At 38.7% G+C, this 23789-nt stretch overlaps 1 protein-coding gene across 5 annotated transcripts in view; it reads left to right on the plus strand.

Moving 5' to 3' along the window:
• LOC122063209 (tobamovirus multiplication protein 1-like) overlaps positions 1-23410 on the plus strand; it is a 71218-nt gene extending 47808 nt beyond the window's left edge. For 2 of the 5 annotated variants that reach the window (XM_042626923.1, XM_042626922.1), the window contains exons 12-14: positions 18518-18684; positions 22445-22587; positions 22998-23410. In XM_042626923.1, the coding sequence (XP_042482857.1) occupies positions 18518-18684; positions 22445-22587; positions 22998-23163 (476 nt within the window). In that variant the 3' untranslated portion in view covers positions 23164-23410. Of the gene's footprint in view, positions 1-18517; positions 18685-22370; positions 22588-22997 lie in introns of those variants that run through there. The other 3 variants (XM_042626926.1, XM_042626925.1, XM_042626924.1) reach the window with 3 other exon arrangements.
• Positions 23411-23789: the final 379 nt, after the last annotated feature.

A 23789-nucleotide genomic window follows, 5' to 3' on the forward strand; every position in this document is an offset into this window, starting at 1 on the left:
GGGTTTTGAAACTCTTATCGATTTTTGGGTTTTCAGGATTTTCTCCCTGCATTTTGCTGCCTAGAGTGGTTATATTAGTTTGTTTCAGCCGTCTCTGCAACTTCTAGAGTGGTAACCATGTCTGGGTCTGCGAGCTCGACTGCATTCACCAGTGGTGACAAATCTGGCACTCATCCCACATTCCTTCCATGTGCTATCAAGCTTGATGGTACCAACTATCTTCTGTGGTCACGCTTGTGCTGCATCTCCATCAAATCCTGTGGTTATTATGGATATCTTACTAGAACTGCAAAGTGACCTACCATAGGTATTGATATTGATAAATGGGAGTGCAAATTCTCTTGTTTTGGCTTTCCTTGTCCACTCTATACAGCCACATATTTCTAATGGCAGTCTCCTCCTTGACTTTGCTACAAAGATATGGAAGTCCACACTGGATAATTACTCCCAGATTGGGAATAATGCTTAGGTAATTGAACATCGCTAGAAGGTTCACGATTAGAATAAAAAGGGGTTAACATTGTCATAGTACTATTATGAGTTGTGAACTTTTTGTCATGAGTTGGACTTCTTTGAGGAGTATGTTCCCACCACTCCAGTTGATGTCACTGCCTTCTAGAAACGGGAAGACAAGATCAAAGTCTATGATTTCTTGGCAGGGCTGACTATGGAATACAACCAACTACGGGCTCATGTTATGAGTCAGTTTCCCTTTTCTACTTTAAAGCAAGCCTATCCATGATACAACTTGAGGACAACCACCATACGACTATGCTCCCACAACCTATTGCTACTCCCAAAGAAAAATTTTCTCTTGCCTTTGGTACTCAGTCCTACAGTATAGCTCAACAGTCTGGTGGCTTCTCTACCAAAGTGCCCGTGAAGTGCAACTATTGTGGTAAAGAGCATCATACCAAGGAGCACTGTTGGAAGCTCAATGGCTGCCCTGTTGATACATCTGGTAAATATCGTGGTAATCCTGGTCAGGCTAACCATACTGAGTCCTTTGCTCTGACTGTGACTCTGCACCAAACATCTTAGCAGCATCTCTATATTTGATGAGCTTATTGCCTTTCGGCATCTTCTGACTCGTATGGAGCCTTTTGCATCTGCAACGACGAGTTTTGCTCACTCCACTCCATCCGGTTTTGGTACCTATTTTTGTGGTCATAGAATGTCTGTCCAGCCTACCTCGTGGATTATTGACTCTGGGACATTAGATCACATGACAAGTTCTTTGGCTCTTTTCTCTAAGAATACTTCCTTTTCTGGTAGTGTCAAGGTCATATTGGCTAACGAGACTCATTCCATTATTTTGGGAAAAGGCTCTGTTAGCTGTTATTTTACTTTATCTCTTTCAACTGTTTTATATGTTCCATCCTTTCCTACTAATTTATTGTCCATTAGTAGTCTCACTACCAATTTTAATCGCAAGGTCTTCCTTTTTCTATCTCATTGTGTTTTTTAGGATTTGGTGACAGGAGCAACGATTGGCTTTGGTAGTGTGTGGGGTGGTTTGTATTTGCTTAGTGATGACTTGTCTTTGGTCTTTGGTCAGGCTTTTCAAACTTCTTCTTTCACCTCCCATCTCTAAGTTCCTACAGTGGCATCGTCGGTTGGGACATCCTCCTTTGGGGACTTTAGTTAGGCTTTTGTTTATTTTAAGCATTGTAATTCGAGTCAGTTTTTTGTGAGGTATGTGTATTGGCCTTTGTTAGTTAAAACGGGAACAGCAAAAAAAGTCGTTCGGTACAGGTGTGTTCTAAACGGATCAAAACGTGAACAAGACGGTAAAAAATGCAGTCAAATACGGCAGAAACGGCAAAAAATCGAAAACGGATGGTACGCATTTTAAACGTTTAAATTCAAACAATGCAGAGCCAAAAAAATGGCAATATACATGCATAAATTGGTAAATAATTACCTAAATACCTGTATAACAGAAGAAGAATGGAAAACAATGAAGTAAGCAAATTCAACAAATAGGCTTGAATTAATCTAATACGATTTGGTGATCACAACCTTTCATTTACTAAAACCTTATTGACGACAGAAGAGAGAGACTAATGACTAGTATGTAATCCAACTTTGAATAGCAGATTTAGTCAAATGATCTCAACCATTTGATTTATGATACTTGATGATATTTAACTAGTGGTCCAAAATCTCGAAAGGTCCAAGCAAAAGATCAACAAAATTATGGTTATCATTAGCCCCATACTTTTTTCTCCTTGACCTCAATGAATTTTAAAAATGCATTTGGTTCTGAAAGGTGGAGCAAGTTCCTGATTTTGGCATTTATCAATTTGATGACAATATGGCCCAAAGGCTTTCCTCTTGTTGAGTTTTGAACCCTCTCCAATCTCCATCCACCAGTACTGGGGATGGGAAGAAAAATGGTAGAAGTAAAAGTGAAGGAAAAGGGGAATTGTTCTTATAAAGATTAGTAATTTAGAAAATAATACTAGCTAGATTTGGCAATCCCTTAAAAAATTAAAGTAGATCCTGTAATCCTTTGGTAAGCTTTTAGATTTGACTTGGAAGAATAATATCTGTAATTGTTGGGTTTTGAAATCGTTGGACCACACAATTCTTTTTCTATGAGATAGTTTAAAGGAGAAAAGTCAAGCAATCAATAAAGAGTATACCTGGAGGGGAGAGAGAGAGAAGCCCTTGGCCTGAGTGTCTTTTGTTCGCCGTTAGGAGAGAAAACGAGGCGGAGTGAGAGACTTGCAGACAACGGATAGCGGAGATGGGAGAGCAACCTGGAGTCGAGAGCTTTGTCAGTTAAAACAGGAGAAGCATATTCTCAAGAAAAAAATAAAGAGAGACTCCCCTAACCTTAGTGTCTTTTGCTTGCCGTTGGGAGAGAAGACAAGACGGAGTGAGAGACCTGCGGACAGTGGACAACAGACAACGGAGATGGGAAAGCGACCTTTAGGCAGAAATGGGAGAGTGGGAGACGGTCAGGGCCTTAGGGTTAGGGTGAATCGTGTAAAGGGTTTTCCCCTTTTTTTTTTAATTGTCTTGTCCCTTTCTTTAGCTTTAAGAAAAAAAAAAGGGATTCGCTTCTAAACGCGTTTAGAACTTCAAGAGCTGCCGTTCCCGTTTTATACCGGCTTACTCTGGGTAGTTCGGAAATCGCCATTTTAAATGGCAAAAAAACGACACGGCGTTTTAAACGCGAATCAACTAATAAAGGTATTGGCCAAACAAACTCAAGTCACTTATTTAGTTTCTGGTAATAAAAGCATCATTCCTTTTTCATTGATACATTTTGATATTTAGGGTCTATCCTATTATGTGTCGATAAATGACTTTCAGTGGTTTTTCTCTTTTATCGACTGCCATTCTGAGACCACTTGGGTTTATGTGATGGGAACCAAGGGCGAGACTTTTCATTTGCTTTCAGCAGTTTCACCTTATGGGGTAAACCCACTACTATTAAAATTCTTCGAAGTGACAATAGCTAGGAATACTTCGAAGGGTCTTTCAGGCTTATCTTTCCACTTATGGGGTGGTCCATCAGACCAGTTGTGTCAATACTCCAGCTCAGAATGGTGTTGTTGAGCGGAAGAATCGCCATATTTGTTAGGTAGCACGCTTTTTCATGTTTGAGATGCATGTTCCTTCCCAATACTGAAGTGATAAGGTTTTCACTGCCGCTTTTTTGATCAACTGAATGCCTTCTCTGGTCTTTGACTCCCCTCCCATCTAGTTCTTCTTAGGGCTCTGCTGCTTTTCCTATTCTTCCCAAGGCTATCAGCTATGTTTGTTATGCTGGTGATCATCATTCTTGTGGGAAGTTTGATGCTCGTGGTATTCGGTGCATTTTTTTGGGGTATTCTCCCACTCAGAAAGGCTATTGGTGTTTTCATATTCCCACTCAGCATTAGTTTGTGTCTATGGATGTGCCTTTCATGAATCTACATCTTATTACATTGCGCCACCTCTTTAGGGGAGTTTTCTTTCACAATGGAAGATGTGCCACCTCTTGAACTCGCTACACTACCATCTGTTATCTCTACGATGTTCCTTTTTAGGGGGAGACTTAGGGGGAGAATGACATTCCTACTTTGGCTCGGCCTTGTCCAGAGATGCGTGCTTATGGTCCAGATAGTCGACCCAGACCACTGCACATCTTGCACCTACTTTACCATGCCAATCGTCTTCTCTTGAACCTGATCTAGTCCCCTCGAACCTAGGTATTTCTCTTTCCCCTTTTTTTAATGTTCCAATTGTTAGTGTTGATCCTTCTCATGAGTTGCCTATTGCTGTTCGCAAAACCACTAGGTCTTGTACTTTACATCCTATTTTTAAAACTATTTCTTATGATTCACTTTCTCCATCGTACTATGGTTTTGTGTCCTTTCTGTCCTCTGTGTCTATTCCCCATACCTAGCAGGAAGCAAGTGCAGACTCGCAGTGGCAGACAACTATGGTCGAGGAGATGTAGACTCTAAGGAAGAATGACACATGGGATCTAGTGTCTTCCCTCACAGAAGAGAATAGTTAGTTGTAATTGGGTCTTCATAGTTGCATAGAAGGCTGATGATACATTGGATCGTTACAAGGCTAGACTTGTTTCCAAAGACTTAACTTAGACTTATGGGATTGACTACTAAGAGACGTTTGCTCCAGTGGCTAAGATGAACACATTTCCTGTTATCTTTTCCTATATTGTTAAACTTATGTTGGCTATTAGGACCTTCAAAAACTAGATATGAATAATGCATTCCTTTATGGGGAACTTGAGGAGGAAGTGTATATGGACATTCCTCATGAATGCACTTGCTCTAAAACTCAAGGGAGGTGTGCTGAAGCATGCATTATATGCAAGGTCATTAAGGCGGTGAAGCGATCGAGGCGTTTGAGGGTCTTTCAGGACATAAGGCATCGCCTTATTGAATAAAGCGTTCTAGTGTCTTATTTTTTATGTAACCATTCTATTTAGAAACTAGAAACCAGAACTTAGAAATTGAACGAGTACTGAGAATTAGAAACTAAAATGACATCAAAACAGAATAGAAACTAGGGTTTCTTAATCGATGAACAGAATTTTATTTTGAAAAATAGAACTTGTTTACACCGAAGTGCCAGTAGCTAAACAGAAAAGAAACCTATGATCAGAACACAACTTATAGCTGCAAACCCAACTTACAATATGATACCTTTAAATTATTTCCATCAACTAATGATCAGAAGTTCAGAACACAGTTTACAGCTGCAAACACAACATAGAAACTAATAACTAATAGCCTAACATACTCTTAATAGCAACGAAATTACAACAACAACAACTAAAATAACCCAAAAAGAGAGCTGCATATTCATCATTTCATCCCCCCAAAAAAAAAAAAGAGCTGCAGGTTGTAGACTTGCATTGAAGAAGTGAAGAAGAGAAAGGGAGATGGGGAGAGAAAGAAAACTGCATATTCATCATTTCATCCAAAAAAAATAGGGCTGCAGGTTGCAGACTTGCGGTGAAGAAGTGATGAAGAAGAAGGGAGACTGGGAGAGGAAAAGAAAGTAGAAACAAAATGAAAAACGGAGCAAAAAAAAAAAAAAAAACAAAAGCAAAAACAAAAGAAAGAAGAAGGTGGAACCGTAGAAGGGAAATGAAAAGAAATTAGAAAGAAAAATAACTAAAAAAGAAGGTAGAACACTAGAACCGTAAGAAAGGGAAGAAGAAAAAAACAGAGGGAAATAGAAGAGAAAGAAGAAGAAGAAAAAAAAACAGCATGTACTAGTAGAATCGTAGAATGAAGAAGAAAGAAGATGAAAAAAATGCAAAAACATACCAAGAGAGAGGGGATGAAGGTTCATCGGAGGAGTCTCACCTCCACCAGAGAAAGATCCAAGGGTAATTTGATTTTTTTTTTCCTGTTTAATACCTTTGATCCTATGCTTCTCATGTGTAAACTTCCCCATATACCTACCAATCAATAAATTCCATTTGGAAATCCTTGACCAAATAGTGGAAAAAAAGTAAAAATGGGCATAAGGTGACCGCCTTGCCCATAATGCATCATAAGGTGCATAACATGACACCTTATAGCACCTTAACCATTAAGGCGACCGCCTTATGTGCAGCCACTAATGCAGTGCACTGCCTTAAGCTCACAAAACCGCCTCAACGCCTAGGCGTCGCCTTACCAGTGCCTAGGCGACGCTTTAATAACTATGATTACGTGGGCTGAAGCAATCCCCTCGTGCTTCGTTCTGACGTTTTTACAAGGCTATGATTGCTATAGGCTACTCTCAAAGCAATGTCGATCACACTCTGTTCATCAAGAGATCTGGTGGAAAGATTGCTATCTTATCATCTATGTAGATGATATTGTTGTTACAGGTGATGACGTTACAGAGATTTCTTGCCTCAAGAAATACCATGGTGAGAAATTCGAGATTGAGGATCTCGGACAGCTTCGTTACTTCCTTGGCCTTGAAGTTGCCCGGTCTTCTCGTGGAATCTACTTGTCTCAGCGAAAGTATGTGTTTGACATTCTTTCTGAGACAAGTATGTTGGGTTGCAAGCTGATAGATACTCCTATTGATGCTAATAGTCAGCTGGTTAGCAAGGAAGGTGATTCTGTGGACAAGGAGATATATCATAGATTAGTTGGGCGTTTGATCTACTTTCTCATACATGCCCCGGCATTAATGCATGTCGTCATCTTGGTTAGCCAGCGCATGCATGATCCTTACTCATCACACATGGAAGTTAAGTTGCGCATTCTTCGTTACTTGAAATTCGCCCCATGATGTTACATCCTTTTGTCTTCTCATGATCACTTTCACGTTGAGGCCTACACGGATGCTGATTGGGAAGGTTCTTCTGATGACCGCAGGTCTATCACTGGTTATGGCATTGATGCAGATAAGGTTGCACTTACCTGGTTAGACTATTATGATCGGCTTTGGAAGCCAAGAGCCAATAAGAACCGGTCCAGCCCAGATTTTTGGTCCAACAAGGGTTGGTAGTAATTTAGTTTAATAATATGTCTTTTATTTTATCATGTTTGTTTTGGGATAGGATATGTAAGAATAGTAGGAGTCAGTCTCAGTGTTAAGAGTCTAAGAAGGAGTCTTATTATTTTCTCTTTATAGACTTGCATATGCTCAGTGTTGAAAGGTGGTGAATTTATTTGAATGAAAATTAATTTGGTTTGTACTTGTGAGCATGTGCATTTCCTATTTCTTCCACTACTATTTTGATTTTCCCCCTCTTCCCTAAGGCTCCTTCATCAATTTGGTATCAGAGCCGAAGGATCCCATCCTCCCTTTGAATTTACTCAAAACATAACTCTTATAATCGCCTCCCATAACTAGAACCCAAGCCCCCTTCGATTCCCTTTCCCATTCTCTGTTTCGGCTCAACCGAGACTGAGAACAAAAAAAAAACAAGACCTCTGAAACCCATTGTAGCCCTCCACATCCTTTCGTTTTCTCAAGAACTACCCAATCCCTTGTGAAATTTTTTTTCTTTCTCAGGCGAAACCTCCTCCCTGTCCGAGGGTTCTATCAGTAAAAAGAGAAAAAAAAAGCGACGCAAGAAGAGAGAGTCAAGAGAGCCGATCGAACCACAAAAAAAAGAGAGAAGACAGAAGAAGAAAGAACATAAGAACAGAAGAAGAGAAGAAGAGAAGAAAGAAGACGAAGAAGAAAAGAAGAAAGAAGGGGAAGCAAGAAGACGAGAAGAGAGAGAAAATATAAAGCACATACTTGCAAAACCCCATCACTAGCCTTTCTCTTGGTCGAAGTCAACTCTCGTTGCTGGTCCCATCTTCAAGGAGGAAAAGGATCTCTTTTTATCGATAATCCAAACCCATCGATTCTTAATTCTTCTTTCTAATTCCTCTTTTCCAGATTTACCCCACTTTAATCCTGCTTATTTCCCACACTACCCTCCATTATCTTTTATCCCTTTTTATCCCATATTTGTCCTTATTTCCAATTAGACCCCTGCCCCACACGTGATACCCGCTTTGTGGTTTAAATTGAATTTCAAGTATTTACAGTTCTACCATTATTAAAAAAAAAAGAGTTATTTACCATTCTGCCATTGCTCTTTAAACCTATTTTATTTATTATTTTGCCATCAAATTTGAGTGTACTCTCCACCATGGTAGCCAATAGCAAAGTTATTCAACAGCTAAACTCCTATAAAGGAGAAATTGATGCAAAAATCGATGCTCTCACTACTGTTGTCACTTCCCTTAAGACAATGATGGAATCCATACAAGTTTCTATGGGATCCATACAAGTTTCTATTGATTGTTTGGTGGCAGCAGATAAAGGAAAGAGTACCATTCAATCTGAGGATTCTTCCAACACCACCCCACGGGATCTATCAGTTCTGCTACCGCTACCGCTACCGCCACCGCCACTATATTATACACCACCACCATATGGAACTGGAGCGGAATAAGCAGCCAAATTGGATGTCCTTGATTTTTATAGAGATAACAATCCGGAACTGTACCTTAACTGGATTCATAGCTTAGAGACGTTCTTCAGATGGTACGGATTGACTGAGGCTCGAAAGATCCTATTTGTAGAGGCTAAACTGAAAGGCGTGGTCCGAGTCTGGTGGGTCAAGCAACAGCAACAAAACCGAACCTGAGGCATTGGTTTAGTCGCTTGGGCTGAAATGCATGAAGTCATGAACCGGAGATTCTTACCTTCTGATTACAAGCAACGCATGCATCTCAGGTTTGTATAGTTGAGATAGGAGAATTTGACTGTTGAAGAGTATGTTACTAGATTTTATCATTTGGCCACTCATTTGGATTTTGAGTTGGATGAAGAAGTATTGGTGGCACAATTCCACAATGGTTTGCACCGTCAACATAGTGTTGTTCTCGCATCTAGTCGACTGTCCACAATGGCAGATGCCGTACAAGTAGCATATCAGGTTGAGGAAAGTCTGAAATGCCCATACAATCGGAGGCCATTTACGTGTGCTTTTCCTAGGGGTTCTAGCTTGATACAGCTTATCCACAAGAAAAGTCAATTAGCAGACCACAGGCTAGTGCTTCATCTATGTTATCTTCATGGACTAGCTGGCCGTATTCTCCACCTTGACATGATTCAGACCTTTTCACGGCCTAATCGTCAACACTCCCCACCTCAACGTGGTTATGACAGGAACTCAGTATTTCCAAAGGAGGCCATTCAATGTTTCTCCTGCAAGGGGTACAGGTATAGAGCTAATCAATGTCCTAACCGGTTGTTAGCATACAATGACAAGGACAATTTTATACCTTATACACCAGAAGAGCAACCGACAATAGGAACAATAAATCTGGAGGCTGAATGTGATCGTGAGCCTCAACTGTTCTATGTGATTCGTCCTCTTTTGACTACACAGAAGATTCCTGAGGAGGACGATTGGCGCCGTAATAGTATCTTCCAGACCAGGTTGCGATGCAATGATAGCTTGTGTAATATAGTGATTGATCCCGGCAGTTGCATCAATGTTGTTGCTGAAGATGTTGTTCGCAAGTTGGGTTTGAAAACTGAGCCTCATCTGAACCCCTACAAGGTTGGGTGGGTGAACAAAAATAATCTGAAAATTAATTAAAGGTGTTTGCTCATGTATTCCTTTGGTGGACTAATTGATCAGGTTTAGTGTGATGTTCTCCCTCTGAAAGTCTGTCACATTCTTCTGGGGTGCCCATGGTTGTTTGACAAGAAAGCCAATAATTATGGATATGAGAATGCATACTGTTTTCAGCATGGTGGACTTGAGATGAAGTTTCTTCCGGCGAAGGATCTTCCCCCTCTCAAATTCAAGAGGATAGCTGGTACTTTTCTCCTCAAACGCATGAACTCTGACAGAATTCTTGGACCTCGTCAAAACTCCACGGAGTTGAGTTCTTTTTAAAGGAGAGGAGTTGAAGCAGATAAAGCTGCACTTACTTGGTTCGACCAGCATGACCGGCTTTAGAAGCCAAGAGCCAATAAGAACTGGTCCAACCCAGGTTTTTGGTCTAACAAGGGTTGATAGTAGTTTAGTTTAATAATGTCTTTTGTTTTATCATGTTTGTTTTGGGATAGGATACGTAAGAATAGTAGGAGTCAATTTCAGTGTTTGAGTCTAAGTAGGAGTCTTATTATTTTCTCTTTATATACTTGCATATACTCAGTGTTGAAAGGTGGTGAATTTATTTGAATGAAAATTCATTTGGTTTGTGCTTGTGAGCATGTGCGTTTCCCCTTTCTTCCTTTATTATTCTGATTTTCCCCCTCTTCCCTATGGCTCCTCCATCAGGCACCTTTGTTAGTAGTAATCTTATTACATGGCAAAGCAAGAAGCAAGCTATTGTTGCTAGGTCTAGTGCTGAAGCAGAGTTTCGTGCTTATGACCCATAGAATTTGTGAGCTTCTATGGCTTCATGGTCTTTTGGATAGATTTGGCTTTCCTTGCTACCCTTCTTATGAAGCTATTTTGTGATAGAAAATCTGCAATCAGAATTGCTCACAACCCTGTCCAGCATGATCGAACCAAACAAGTGGTTTCTTGTTTGCTATCTTGTTTTAACAAACATAAAAAACTCTTATTCTGAGGTTTACAAATCCTCAAAATTAAATCTCTGAACCACCAGATTTTTTGATCAATTGGCGCTTCATCAAAGAGAAATTGGATGAGTCTGTCACCATAGTTGTCATGGCGTCATGGTGATCCAAGGTTGTGGAGGGAGGGGTGGCTAATCGATTCGGCGATGAACCGCCCATTATGGTGTTGCCATGGCGGTCAAGTCGTCCATGTGTTATTTGTTAGTTCCCTTATTTTTTAAAGTTATTTAGTATGCTACAACATGTACCCCATAGCATATAAAATCAACATTAATCAACATCAAGTCATCAAAAAATCAACATAACCACATCAAGTCATAAAAAATCAAAATTAAACCACATCAACTCATTAAGTCATAACAATCATATCAATCATCAATGTTTCAGATCTGAAATCATTGGATTTCAACTCTAAAGCAGGATATATGAATCTGATCAAAGAAGTAATAAGCAATAACAGAATTATGGATCACATGCTGAAACCCTGCTCGAATTGGATCGTATTTCACTGATAAGTTTATAAAAAATGGAAAATGGAAATAGAGATTAGAGACATGTAAAATGACATAAAAGAAAGCAAATAAATATATTGACAATTTACCAGAGACGTTGGAGAATCTAGAAGAGCCATGGGATTGGGCTTGTCAAAGTGCTCGCCTTTGATAGGAGAAGTACATAGTAACTTAATCACAGAATTGCAACTTATTACAGATGCACAATTTACTTTGAATCATGGACTTGCAGCAACAGCATTTTAGAATTTGAATCACGGACTTAAAGCAGCAGCAGCAGCGACAGCGGCAGCAGTAGCAGCCAAAGCCACTAGCCACTAGCCACAACTGGTAGAAGCCAGCCTAGCCACCTGTGCACACCTACTGCCACTGGCATAGAAGAAGAAGAAAGAAGAGATGAAAAAAAAAAGACACATGGATCATAGAAGGGAAGAAGAAAGAATAATAAAAAAAATTTGCAGGCAAAAGGAGGGTTTGGGGGGGGGGGGAGAGATGAGGGAGAGAGAGGGCAAGGAGTGACAGGTTGCCATCAGATGGAGCCAGTGAGCCACCCAAGCACTGGAAGAAGTATTAGAAGGGAAAATAAAAAAAAAGGAACCAGAAGAATGAGAAGAAGAGGAGGGGGCTGGAACAAGAAGAAAAAATAAATTAGAGAAAAGGACAGAAGAAAAAGAAATATAGAGAACAGAAGAAGAATAGAAGGAAGAAACATGCCTGAAGAACCTATCTGTTTGTGGCAGCATCATCTGAGTTGGTGTTTGCATCAAGCTCCATCGAGTTCTTCTTCGAGCTCTTGTTTGAGTTCTTCTTCTTCAAACAGACAAGGAAGAAGAAAGATGATGAGCAGATGAAAAAAAAAAACTGAAAAAACAGAGAAGGGAAGAGAGGAGAAGAAGAAGAAGACTTTGACACTATTTTATTTACCTTGCTAAAGCTGGAGTAGCCGAAGGAAGAATCGCTGGAGCCATGGTAGCCGGAAAAAAGTTGTCAAAGCTGGGATCGATGGAGATAACCGCCGCAGCCAAGGGTTTTTGGATTTCTCCCAAAAACGCAAGAGATGCGTCCGGTTGAGGGTTTTTTGAAATGGGAAGTTGGGTTAGAATGGGACTTTTATTAGCTTGATCCCATGTAGCTCAATGTAGAGATTCCAAATATACCAGCCAATTAAAATTATCATGACCCAAACCCAGATATAGGTAAGGGTACAGCCCTCGTGGGCATTGATCAAATGATTCAAAACATTCACCAAAATTAGGCATATGAGAATTCATAAAAATTCAAGTGTCAAAAAAATAAATCAACTACTTATAGATAAAATAATCCCAAATCATACATACTGGCAGCAGATTAAGGTGCGTCCCCAAAATTTTAATTAGAAAAAAAAATATCTATCAGAGTTTACATGAAACAGCATCTTACTTTTAAAATAAAATAAACTACTAGAAAGCTTTAGGTCGCCCTCGAACATGTTGCATCTCGTACCACCAATCTACACTTCTGAAATGTCATATTTAATGGAGTGAGCTCACAACCCAGTAAGATAGAATGTAATGAGGGAACAACACAGAAACAACAAACCACATAAAATGATTAAAAACAATTACTTTTACTTTTCAAAGTTATCTTTATGTTTAAACATAACCATTTGCAAAAATCCCATTTTCACACTTAGCTGACATTGGGGGAAGTGAGTTGCTACCATTCCAGGATATGAGAGCATAGTTGTCATGGAGACAAGGCGAACCAAGGCGGTGGAGGGTTGTCTAAGCGCTTAGGCGAGAAGGCGTCCGCCTTAAGGCGAACTAGGCGAACAAGTGTTATTTTTTATTTTTCTTATTTTCTAACATTATTTAGTAAGTTATATATACCTTGTATCATAAAAAATCAAGATTAAGCCACATCAAGTCATTAAAAACCAACATTTAGTCACATAAATAATAAAAAATTAACATTAAGTCATATTAAGTTATAAAAAATCAACATTTAGAGAAATGCTCTTATTCTATAATAAGTTTGACTGGTCAAATGATTTTATTTTTACATGAGACTTTTTGTATTGGTTATAATATAAAACCAACTTTCTAACAAGTCTAAGATTACTTAAATCTGAGTTGCAATGACAAAGTTATGCTTCAGTCAAACTAATTTTTAAGTGCACGAATACTGTTAAAATCGCCTGAATGAAAATAATTTTATGAATATCAAAACAAAATATTTTTTTATCGGACTTTTGGTTTTTAGCAATGTTTTAACATGATAGAATTTATAAAATTTTCATAATTGAGAAAAACCCTAGCATTTAAAAGTTGAAAATCGTCCCTATAACCAAAATCCAGTTTTTGTTCTTGGATTGGGGGGTTGACTTTTTATCCTTTTGGAATTTGATTTTTAAACTATTTTTATTGGATTCAAATAGGGGGTATTTGCTTATTTATGAATAATAAAAAATATTAAAAACATTTACTTGAATGATATTTGGCATAAGTAAGTGCCGAAACACAAGGCGATATGCAGTGCAACAAGGCGGCTGTCGCCTAGGCCCCAGGCAAACTGCCTGGACGCCTAGTCGTCGCCTTGGCGTCGCCTTGACAACTATGTATGAGAGGGAAACCCGGCCCTCACAAATCTCTTGATCACCATAACACTATTGTCACCACTCTTTGACTAAATATACACCACTGTGCACAGTGGGTATAAGTTCCGCGGCTCAACGGGACACCCCTCTCTGGTCCGGTATAGAGCGGTCCACTTGGCCTCTCACACTTTCACAGGTTCACTTTCGCACAAAACCACATTTTAGTCACAATAATAAAAACACCAATCAAATTTTTATAAAGAATGCTTAAAACCACATCCACGTTGACTCAAAATCCCTTTAAGTATAATTTAATATCTAGCTCATGACACATGCCACATATGAATGTAACTCAATTACTGCATTCAACAGGCCATTAAACATCTCATGTAGACATAAGTCAAACATAACACATGCTGTGGTTTACACTTACTACAATTCTACTTACCTCCATTTGCAAAAGTGTTACCTCCCCTTTGAGTCCAAGGTCCAAGAGGTCCTAATCTGAAGCTAGTAATATCCTATATTAATTACTATCTCGCCCAAGATTTAGGTCTCATAAACAATATTATATTTTGTCCTTATGAATTGAATCCTAGGCCTTGATATGAAAGAATATTAGATTTTGGTCACACGGTTTGGGCCCCATATTGGGTCCCAACTCCTAAAAGAAACCCTAATGGGTTCCAAGAAAACCCCAACCCTAAAACAAAACCCTAAAAACAATTAGGGTACCAAAATCCCTAAATATTGGGTCACAAGTCTAACTAAATATTTGATTTGGGTCCCAAAAGAAGAAACCAACATTCGAAACTTAGGATAAGACCCACATTGAGTCCCAAAAGAAGAACCAGCAGAAAACTTACCTGAAGTGAGCAGAAAAAATACTGAAGTAGGCACCAAATTCCCCTTCCTCTCCCTTTCTTTCTTTCTTTCTCACAATCCTGCTTTCTTTCTTTATTTCTTTCTTTTGTAGCCCACGCCCTTTCTCCTATTCCCCTTTAGTCTCAACTATCTCCCCGATTTCGTTTCTATCTCTCCCTCCTTTCTCATGTCTCTCTTTCCCTTCTATCTCTCTCTCTCTCTCTCTCTCCGACAGTTCTCTTCTATTCCCCCTCTTTTTCTCTCTCCCACTCTCCCACAGTTTGTCTAAAAGGGATGGGGTCCACAACAATTTAAAAGAAATGAATGTTTTAAAATAAAAGAAAAGAAATCGATTAAATAAAACCCCCTTACTTACTACTAACAAGATTTGAACCTAGGACCTCTAGATAGCCAAGGTACTAACTCATTAAGTCATTAAATAAAGCCCAACTTTAAATATTTAAGCAAGTCCAGAAAATAACATAAAAGAGATATCTATTCTAAGGTTCCAAAATTTTGGGGCACTACAAGAATGCAAGAAATGGAATAAAAACAAATATATGATGATATAAAGAAAAACAACTGCCTAAGCCTTAAGGCGTATAAATCATCCAAGGCGTCTATGATGGCGACCCCTATATTGCCATGGCAGCCGCCATTCGTGACTCCAATAAATCGTACCACTGATTTGCTCTCGTTTTTCCGCTGGGACACCAAGGCTCCTCCTTGGCGATGCCTTGACAACTATGCTTATCATTGTGTTTTTTGTTCCCAGTAGTGAACAACTGGCTAATGTATTCACTAGATGTTTCATCTTATTATCTACAAGTCGGCTTATGTGATTTCTATGCACCAGCTTGAGGGGGAGTGTTGTAATAATGAGTTTTAGAAATATTGTTAGAATTCAACAAGTTGTTAAGTTTGTCTGAAATTCTTGACCCGTTTTGAAGATTGACCCGATCCGACATATTTTGGCAGCGACCCAAATGGGAAGTTTTCTGAGATCTGTGATGGAAGCAGAGGGGTTGGGCCGATAGGCCCAAGCCCGAAGCCCATCATTGATCTCGTATGGGGGTGCGGGGGCGTAGCCCTTGCGGTATGGTTCAACCGGATAGACCGCAACCCGATGGGTCGACCCGCAACTTGGAATATATATAATGTACTGTTGCTTGTTGAGAAAGTCATTGTATTTTGGGGTTTTTCTACCTAGGGTTTCAGGGCGAGTTTTCTCGTTACTACTTGGGTGTAATCTCTCTTCTGCATAGTGAAACATTTTCTTCTTTGCCCGATGATGTAGCACACCACCCTGGTATGTGAACTTCGTTAAATCTCTGTGTCATGTGAATCTATTGTCTCTTTATTTTTCGTGTTTCTTGGTGTTTGATCTAACACAAGTCCTTAAGTTCTTTAGGAGTTTGGTTCTTGTAACATTCTAGAACATTCTCTCCATTATTGTAAACAAAGAGGGTTAGTGTGAAGTTAGACACAAGTCATTATTCCTCTCAACTCAAAACTCTTAAAAGGTATTAAGGCTTAAATCGAGGGTTTGCTTCAGTCTCTATATGTGGCTGTGTGTTGAATTGAGTTAGGAGCCATTCTTACAAAAGATATTGGGGCATAAATATAGGGTTTGCTCCTGTCCATCTATGTGTGTTTGTGTGTGTGTGTGTGGGGGGGGGGGGTGTTCACTTGAGTGAGAAGGGATTCATCCAAAAGATATTGTGGCTTAAATCTACAGTTTGCTCCTTTCTGTCTCTATGTCTGTGTGTGTGTGTGTGTATGTGAATGTAACGTCTTTTCTTGTGCATGTTTAAGAAGACTTTTTTTTTTTGTGGGGGTGGGGGGTGGGGTGGTATGATAATAAGTCTATTAAATACTTGTTGCAGATAATACTTCCATAGCCTAGTCTGTAAATACACTGGTTGTGGTTAGGCATATGTAGAATTTGCAGAAGGTTGAGAAAGACACTGCTTACCACCGAACCTGAGGCCTGGCCCAATGCAGTTGAATTTAGGCTTCAATTTCTTTTGAGCTGGCCTGAGCTGCAACCCTGGTTGTGGTCGTCTCTTTATTGACAATCTTGTATCTTGTACCAATTATATTTGGAGTGCTGAAATTTTGGAACCATTAGGTTTAATCATCTTTCTTAAGTGATCATGCGAGAGACGACCACTATATTGGACCTTGGCTAATATATTGTCAAGGAAACTAGGTGACCCAAGGCATTGGAGGGGCGCCTAGGCAACGAGCTGCCCGCCTAGTTGTGTGGTATATGACTATGTAATATACTAATATAACAATAATAATTTTATATAATTAATGCTTTTATGTCGGGTTGAATACAAAGACTGAATCCCAAGAAACATAACTCCAACATAACACTGTTAGGTCTGAACACAGCATGATAATAATCCCCAGCCTAAATATGCTTATCGGTTAGGACAGATCAGATGTGAAGAGTCCAGAAATAGAAACAGTGAATAGAACCCTTATATGTAAGTGATATTAGGACTCAGATGTTACAACAGATTCGAATAGCAGGTGGAAAACTGGAGAAAATTATAGTACCTTTAGACCTGAGAAATTAGGTCAAACCAGAGAATTTTGACAACTCACAATAGGAAGCCCAAATGGGCTGAAGTCCTGACTGAAGGTAATGTATGTTGGTCTTGTTGAACTCCAAAATTCTGGGCCTGAACTGATTACAGATAACTGAGATCTGAAAGTCTTGATTGGATCATGAAAAGGGGAACTTTTCAAGAACTTGGAAAGCACAGATCACTGAGATCTGAAAGTTCTTGATTGGATTATAAAAAAGGAAACTTTTCAAGAATTTGGAAAGCAGACCTCTGTTGGCATAGAAACCATGGTCGAAGGGCCTTCTTGATCCTTCAAAATATGGTCTTCAATGGCCTGCCAATCTGGGAGTTCTGCAGTTGTGAAGATAAAATCCTTCAAGTAAAACTGCTGCAAGCCTTGTCTGTAGTCTCAGTCCTGGTTGTTTTGGTCCTTGTACAAACTCAACTTCCCTTTAATAATCACACAACCACTCAGCAGTTATTAACAGAAAATAAAGAAATAAAATAAAGAGGAAAAGTAGAGAGATAACAAGAGGTTCGAGTGGAAGAAGGGTGGCCAGTTCTGAACCAATTTCTGGTCTGGTTCGATGGCAGGCCTGGGCCACATAAAACCAGGACTAGGTTGGATCAGTTTGGCTGGTTCAAGTGGCCTTTTTACCTACATCATGCTTATATTCAACATGGAAGCCATATGAATGCAATATGATATAATTCTGAGTAATGACCTAATATGCGAAATCAACATATAATAAACAAAGTACAGGATATAATATAAGCATATGCATCGAAAATAAAGTAATAACTATAAATCAACATCAACTCATTAAGTGTCAACAAGTTGTGCTGTCGCCTTGGACCCACACCTAGGCAATGCCATGACAAGTTGACAACTATGTTGGTGAAAGAATGGAAAACAGGAAGTTAGTGTGAAGGTTCATAGTGTGACTATTGTTCTGTGTGTATTGTTGTACACGATTTCATTTGCTTCTGAATTCTTCATACTAGTATTATTTTTTTTTTTCGTTTTTTTCTGTTTTTTTCCTTTCCTACAAGGAAGATTGAGGCGATTAATTCTCTAGTCGGCTAAATCAGGAATTTTCCCTGAACTGCTAGTAAGACCATACACAGCGACAATAGGCCATGGCTTTGTTGGTTCAGGTCCTACCAAACTTGAAAAATTCAAACCTGAATCTGAACCAGATTTGAGACATGGTAGATGGTACATTGATCGGTGTTCATTGTGCAAGGAGGCAGCTTTCATAAGTATTGGTTTCCTTTGGGTTAATCTGGATACCTGAAAGCCAATTTCAGACCTGTCCCAATCCCTGTACATGCATAGAGCCTTGCAAACAGTGCATAAAATGGTTCTGCTAAATCCATTAATGAATTTCTTGACGTTTTGCTAGGTTCATCAATACCCTCAGCTTTTGTATTATGGGTAATGAAAGAAATGCCACCTCCCCATACAGTTGGTAGACAAGCTCAGTCCAGAATAGTAACTTTCATCAGAGATAGACCAGCAACCATGCATCATCCCCAACGCTGGACTACCATCACAAGTGCACAGAATCAGGTTTTCTTCTTAATATTTTGCAATTTTATTGAAGATATTATTTATCCAATTTCTTTGCAACTGCATAAGACTTCACTTGCAAATCTTTTATGTAATAGCACCCCCCCCCCCCCGGTACACACTCACACGGACAAAAAAAAAAAAAATGGATTTGGATGGTCATTTATAGCTTAGCTAGAAAGTTATTTTTGAAGTCCTGGGGAGTAGTGATTTAGGAGCTTATTTGAAGCACTAAGTTGATGCTGCATACATTTGAGTCACAGGAGTATTTTGAGCTATCTAGTTGACTAAATGAGAAGCGTAATATTGTATTTTAGAAGGATCTGGCCCCTCTCTAAAACCTAGGTGATGCAGCTCTGTTGGCATGACTGGACCGACATGACCCAATCTGGAAACCTAGACCGAGATGAACCAGTCCCAAAGCTAGCTTTTCGTCTGAAGGGGGCTGGTAGAGATTTATTTCTATGCGGGGATAAGAAATATTGTCTTTTTATTTTATTTGGTTTTATTTTGGTAGGAGATAGCTATGAAGTACTTGTTACTTTCGGATAGCTATGAAGTACTTGTTACTTTCGGACTTTCCTAATAGTATTGTTTATTAGATTTAGTTTCCAAAATAGAGTAGGTTTCTCTATTTGAGTTGGATTTCTTTGTTATCTATATACATGTAATCCTACTAGTTGGATAGAGATTAATGGAATGAAAATTTGTTTGAGTTATATGGTGGATGTTTCGTTCAACTGTGGATTGTCTACTTCCCTATAAGATTTTCTTCCATTCAGTTCTCTTATCAGGTTTTTTGTGACACCCCGAAATTTTTGGACATCAACGGTCCACAGGATCTGTAAGTTCTAGGCGATAATGAATCGAAGTAGCATCCACACAAACATAAGTGCAAACGAGAGTTAACTAAACTAATATAATATTAAAATTCAAAGTTCAATTATCTATTTCAACTTTCAAACTTAAAGTTATATTAAATTAAATTACATCTTCTAAGTCTAACTCAAAGTCTACATCATCTAAAAATAAAAATATTGTCTTCTTCAAATCCATAAGCAATGTCCTCCTGGTGATCAACAATAGGTTTCAACATTTATGTCCTATCCATAATATTCTTAACCAATGTCATCTGCAAGTTATGAGGGTAAGTCTCTGGGAAGAAAGCTTGAAGTCTATATTCCTTCGTCACTACCCCCATTCTCGGGTACAGAAAACTTCTCTGACAGTGACCTATCCGATTACATGAATTTTTTGGTGTATCAAATCAATTCCGAATTTAATGAAAATTTTAGGAGGTCACGTAAACACATGTATCTATTCCTAATAATTATTTCAAATCATAAAACAATCTCTAACTATATTCAATAATATGAACAATCTCGGACTACTATTCTGTCCGACCAAGAAAATACTATTAACATATCGAAATCTTATTTTCTCTCTCATCAAACTCATAATTCAAAATCCCAAACCCTTAAATCATGATCAATCCCCCAAGTAGAACATAAAAAAGTAATTAAATCATGTTAAGAACTCTTACCTTGAAAATTATTTGAAATCTTGATTTCTTTTCTCCTGTTTCTTGTTCTTCTTTCTCCTCTTTCTTCTCCACAATACTTTTTTTTTTCCAGCTTTTCCTTTTTCTATCTGTCATTCTTACTTCCTGTTCTCTAGTTTCTTCCAGTTCCTAGTTATTTTATTCTTCTTCTCCTTACTACTATCTGCTCTGTTCTGATATTAATATCAAGTTAGCAAGAGAGAGCTTGATGGCATGAAGCGGGGTAAGGCTGCATACAAGCCTCATGCACTGGGTATGCCCAAGAGAAATCTTGATCTCTGTCCGGTGTTTTTCCTCCAGTTCAGATTCTGGGGTCTGTATTACTACCATCAGATGCCCTAATCCCTTAGGTGTCCTTTGTAAACCTTTGTGTAGTGAGGGATCGAGTTAGAACCAAGCCTGGTTCTGTGACTTCCGCTCTATCTGGTTTCAAAGATTCCTCCCAGCTTGCTTGTTAATGACCTTTTTTTTTTTTTTTTTTTTTTGGGGGTGGGGGGCGCAATTCAAGAGGATTGAGGGTTGTGAATTTACTCTTCAAGCCCTGGGTTGATTGGATTTTGTTGAGAGTTCTCCTATCTGAACGAGAACTCTACTCCACTGGTTTTCTTCCCCTATTGTGAGGTTGAAGGCGACCCATGGTGACATTGTTTTATGTCATCATATCATCCTCTTTCCAAAAATACCCATCTTTTATATGTTGTTCTAACTTTATCACTAGTTTAATTCCAAGATAGCCCCTCTGCTTTAATTGGTAATCCCTCCTCTGTCCTTTCTTTCTTTATCTTCCTAATTAGGCTTTTAAAATTCTGGTTATTTACCAGATTGCCATTCCCCTTTGTACACTTGGGATAAATTACTGAATTACCATTCCAATTACACGTTGAGCCGTTTAGCACTTTGGTGGGCCCATATTGACCTGGAATCTGGGATCACATCAATAGGTCATTATTATTTTGTTTGGTTAAACTTTATGTACCTGTTACCTACCTGGATCCACTTGGCCTAATAACCCTAACCGCACAATAGAGAGTTCAGAATTCTACCTTGGGTGAAAATGGGAGAAACCCTTGTTCCTTGAGATAGGTCCAGTCTCCCACCACTAGGTAGTTGAGTATTTTTCGAGAACTTTGTGGTAAAGTTTTCTTCCTCCTAGTATGAATTATTCTTATTTTGTGAGGTTACATGAATATTGTTGAACATATTTGTGATACTTGTAAAACCTACTTTGAGCACATAAAACAAATAATTAGGAATAGTATCATGGGAGTTTCTTGTAATACAATTGAGGGCCTTATTTATACTAAATAGGATGAGGAAATTTTCTTGTTTGATTATTCAACAAAAGATAGGAGGCTTGACAGCTTTTCTCCTTATATATATATATATATATATATGTGTATATATGTATATATATTTCTTTTTGTTGTAGGCAGTAATAATGAGAATATTTTGCAAGTAAAAAGGAAAGAAGATACAAGGTTAGCATACACTAACAACAGCATGGATAGAGAAGGTCAAAGCGCCAACCAGGACCTCAGAAAGGACTATCAAACAGGATAAGGCTCTACATACAAAGCATCCCTATTTTCCCCACTCTTATTTAACCCATTCACCAAAGAATTAGCTGAGTGCAATCTTCAAGGAAACTGGAAGTTCCCTTGACAGCACAAAATCTAGCTTTTCCTTATTGGATTAAGGTATTGTCAGGGACCACCATCTGAAATTTGAATCCAGCTTATCATCATTCTTGAATCCCCGCAATTAAAAAAATTCAACCATTTTCCAGCAATGACATGCTCCAAGCATAGAACAGCCTCCTCGAGAAACTGGAGGATACTGAGTATTTAAAGGTGAATTATATTCGTTATACTTATGGTTGATTCTACAGAATATCAATTCCTGATTTCATCGTAGCTAAGAATCTTCTATTTTACACACACACACACAGAATCTTCAGGTAATGCTTATATAATGTGGACTATGTGAATGTGAAGCAAACATTTGGGTCCTAGTAATATCTCAAAACATTGTTTCGCTTTAAGATTGAATTAATTGTTCTCGCATACCAACCATTATTTTATGTTTCTTATATGATTTCCTTATCTAGTTTGTGTTTGGATGACAGGCTGGGGCATAGTTAAGTCTGGTTATAATTTTAAAATGCAATGAATAATTTGGGTCTTATAGATATAATATTAGGGCAAGAGAACACTACCCTGCCGGCACAGGTACATGCCAGTGCGCAGGCCAATGAGAGGGCGCATGGGGGCATCCTCAGCATGGCTGCGTGGGGGCAGCAGCCTTTCTGCACCTGGCATGTTTAGGCATAGACACGCAAGCAGGTAGCGTCCTTTCTTCCATATTATTAATACATATTTTTATATGCTATTATTGAAAATAAAAAATTTTCAAAGTACAAATATACAACAAAAAATTGAGGTATACTGTATGTCTTCTTTTGTATCTCTGGAAAATACGGAATTCATGTGTATTTTTCAAAATTTGGGCAGACATGAAAAACATTTGAATTTACCTTGGTGATATGGATTGTGTTTTCTTTAATGCAACAATTAGGGACAAATGAATCTATGTCATAGTTGGATATTTTTAGTCGCTTGATATTCTTCTTATTTTTAACTGCAAATTTCTTTTCCCTCTTTTTTGTGTCTGCATCAAGTGAGAGCTGAATGTTTTTTAAGTGTGATATGACAGACCTCAATCAACGTATTAACTTTGGCCTTATAAATTGCAGGCATCAAGAGCTAGCCCTATATAAGAAAAAGTCACATGAAGCTGAAATATCCAGGACTCTGAAATTCATGGAGACAAGGGTAGAAGTTCAGGACCACCATTGCTACAAAGGGTTGACTTTCAACCATGAGACTGAGAGGCCATTGAAGCTGTTAGCATCATCTTGATGGAGTATTCAAATCTCAGCCATAAGGTGGTTATTGCCATTATTTGGCATTCTACACTTGTAAATAGCGGTGATGTGTTGCTTCTTTCAAACTTAACATCTTTTTTCATGTTTTGTAAAAAGCTGCATGTTCAAATGCTGGCAAGGTTGTGCCCATGCTTTGTGTGACCTTTCTGCTTTACTTTTTGGTTTTTTCTTATTTTGTTATGGAGAAATTTTTCCGTCACCGGGCTGGAAGGTTCACCACACCATCTTAGAGTTCACAAACCCATATAGGATTTTAGCATTTTGCCTGAAATACCCCCTGCACCCGTCTGAAGCGCCACGGTAAACGAATGGATTCCCATTCACCATGACCTTTGGAAAACTAGGTCCGTTTGTTTATTATCCATATTTGATCCTTTGTTGCTTTTCTAGAACTGGTGGAACGAGTGGTGGGACAAGTTTGTACTTAGTTTTCTTTCATTCTCATTTGTGCCTGGTGGGGAGGCCAAAAAATTACCACAAAGATCAAAATGTTTGTAAAATGACTTCCAACTCTTGTTCTTCTGGATGAAGATGATGAAGATCACCGCTTTTTGGACCTGATATTGTGGTTCCTGTAATGTGCATTGTGTTTTTGGAACA

Source organism: Macadamia integrifolia, unplaced genomic scaffold, assembly GCF_013358625.1.
Source record: "Macadamia integrifolia cultivar HAES 741 unplaced genomic scaffold, SCU_Mint_v3 scaffold1250, whole genome shotgun sequence".
In the NCBI taxonomy this organism is placed as follows: Eukaryota; Viridiplantae; Streptophyta; class Magnoliopsida; order Proteales; family Proteaceae; genus Macadamia; species Macadamia integrifolia.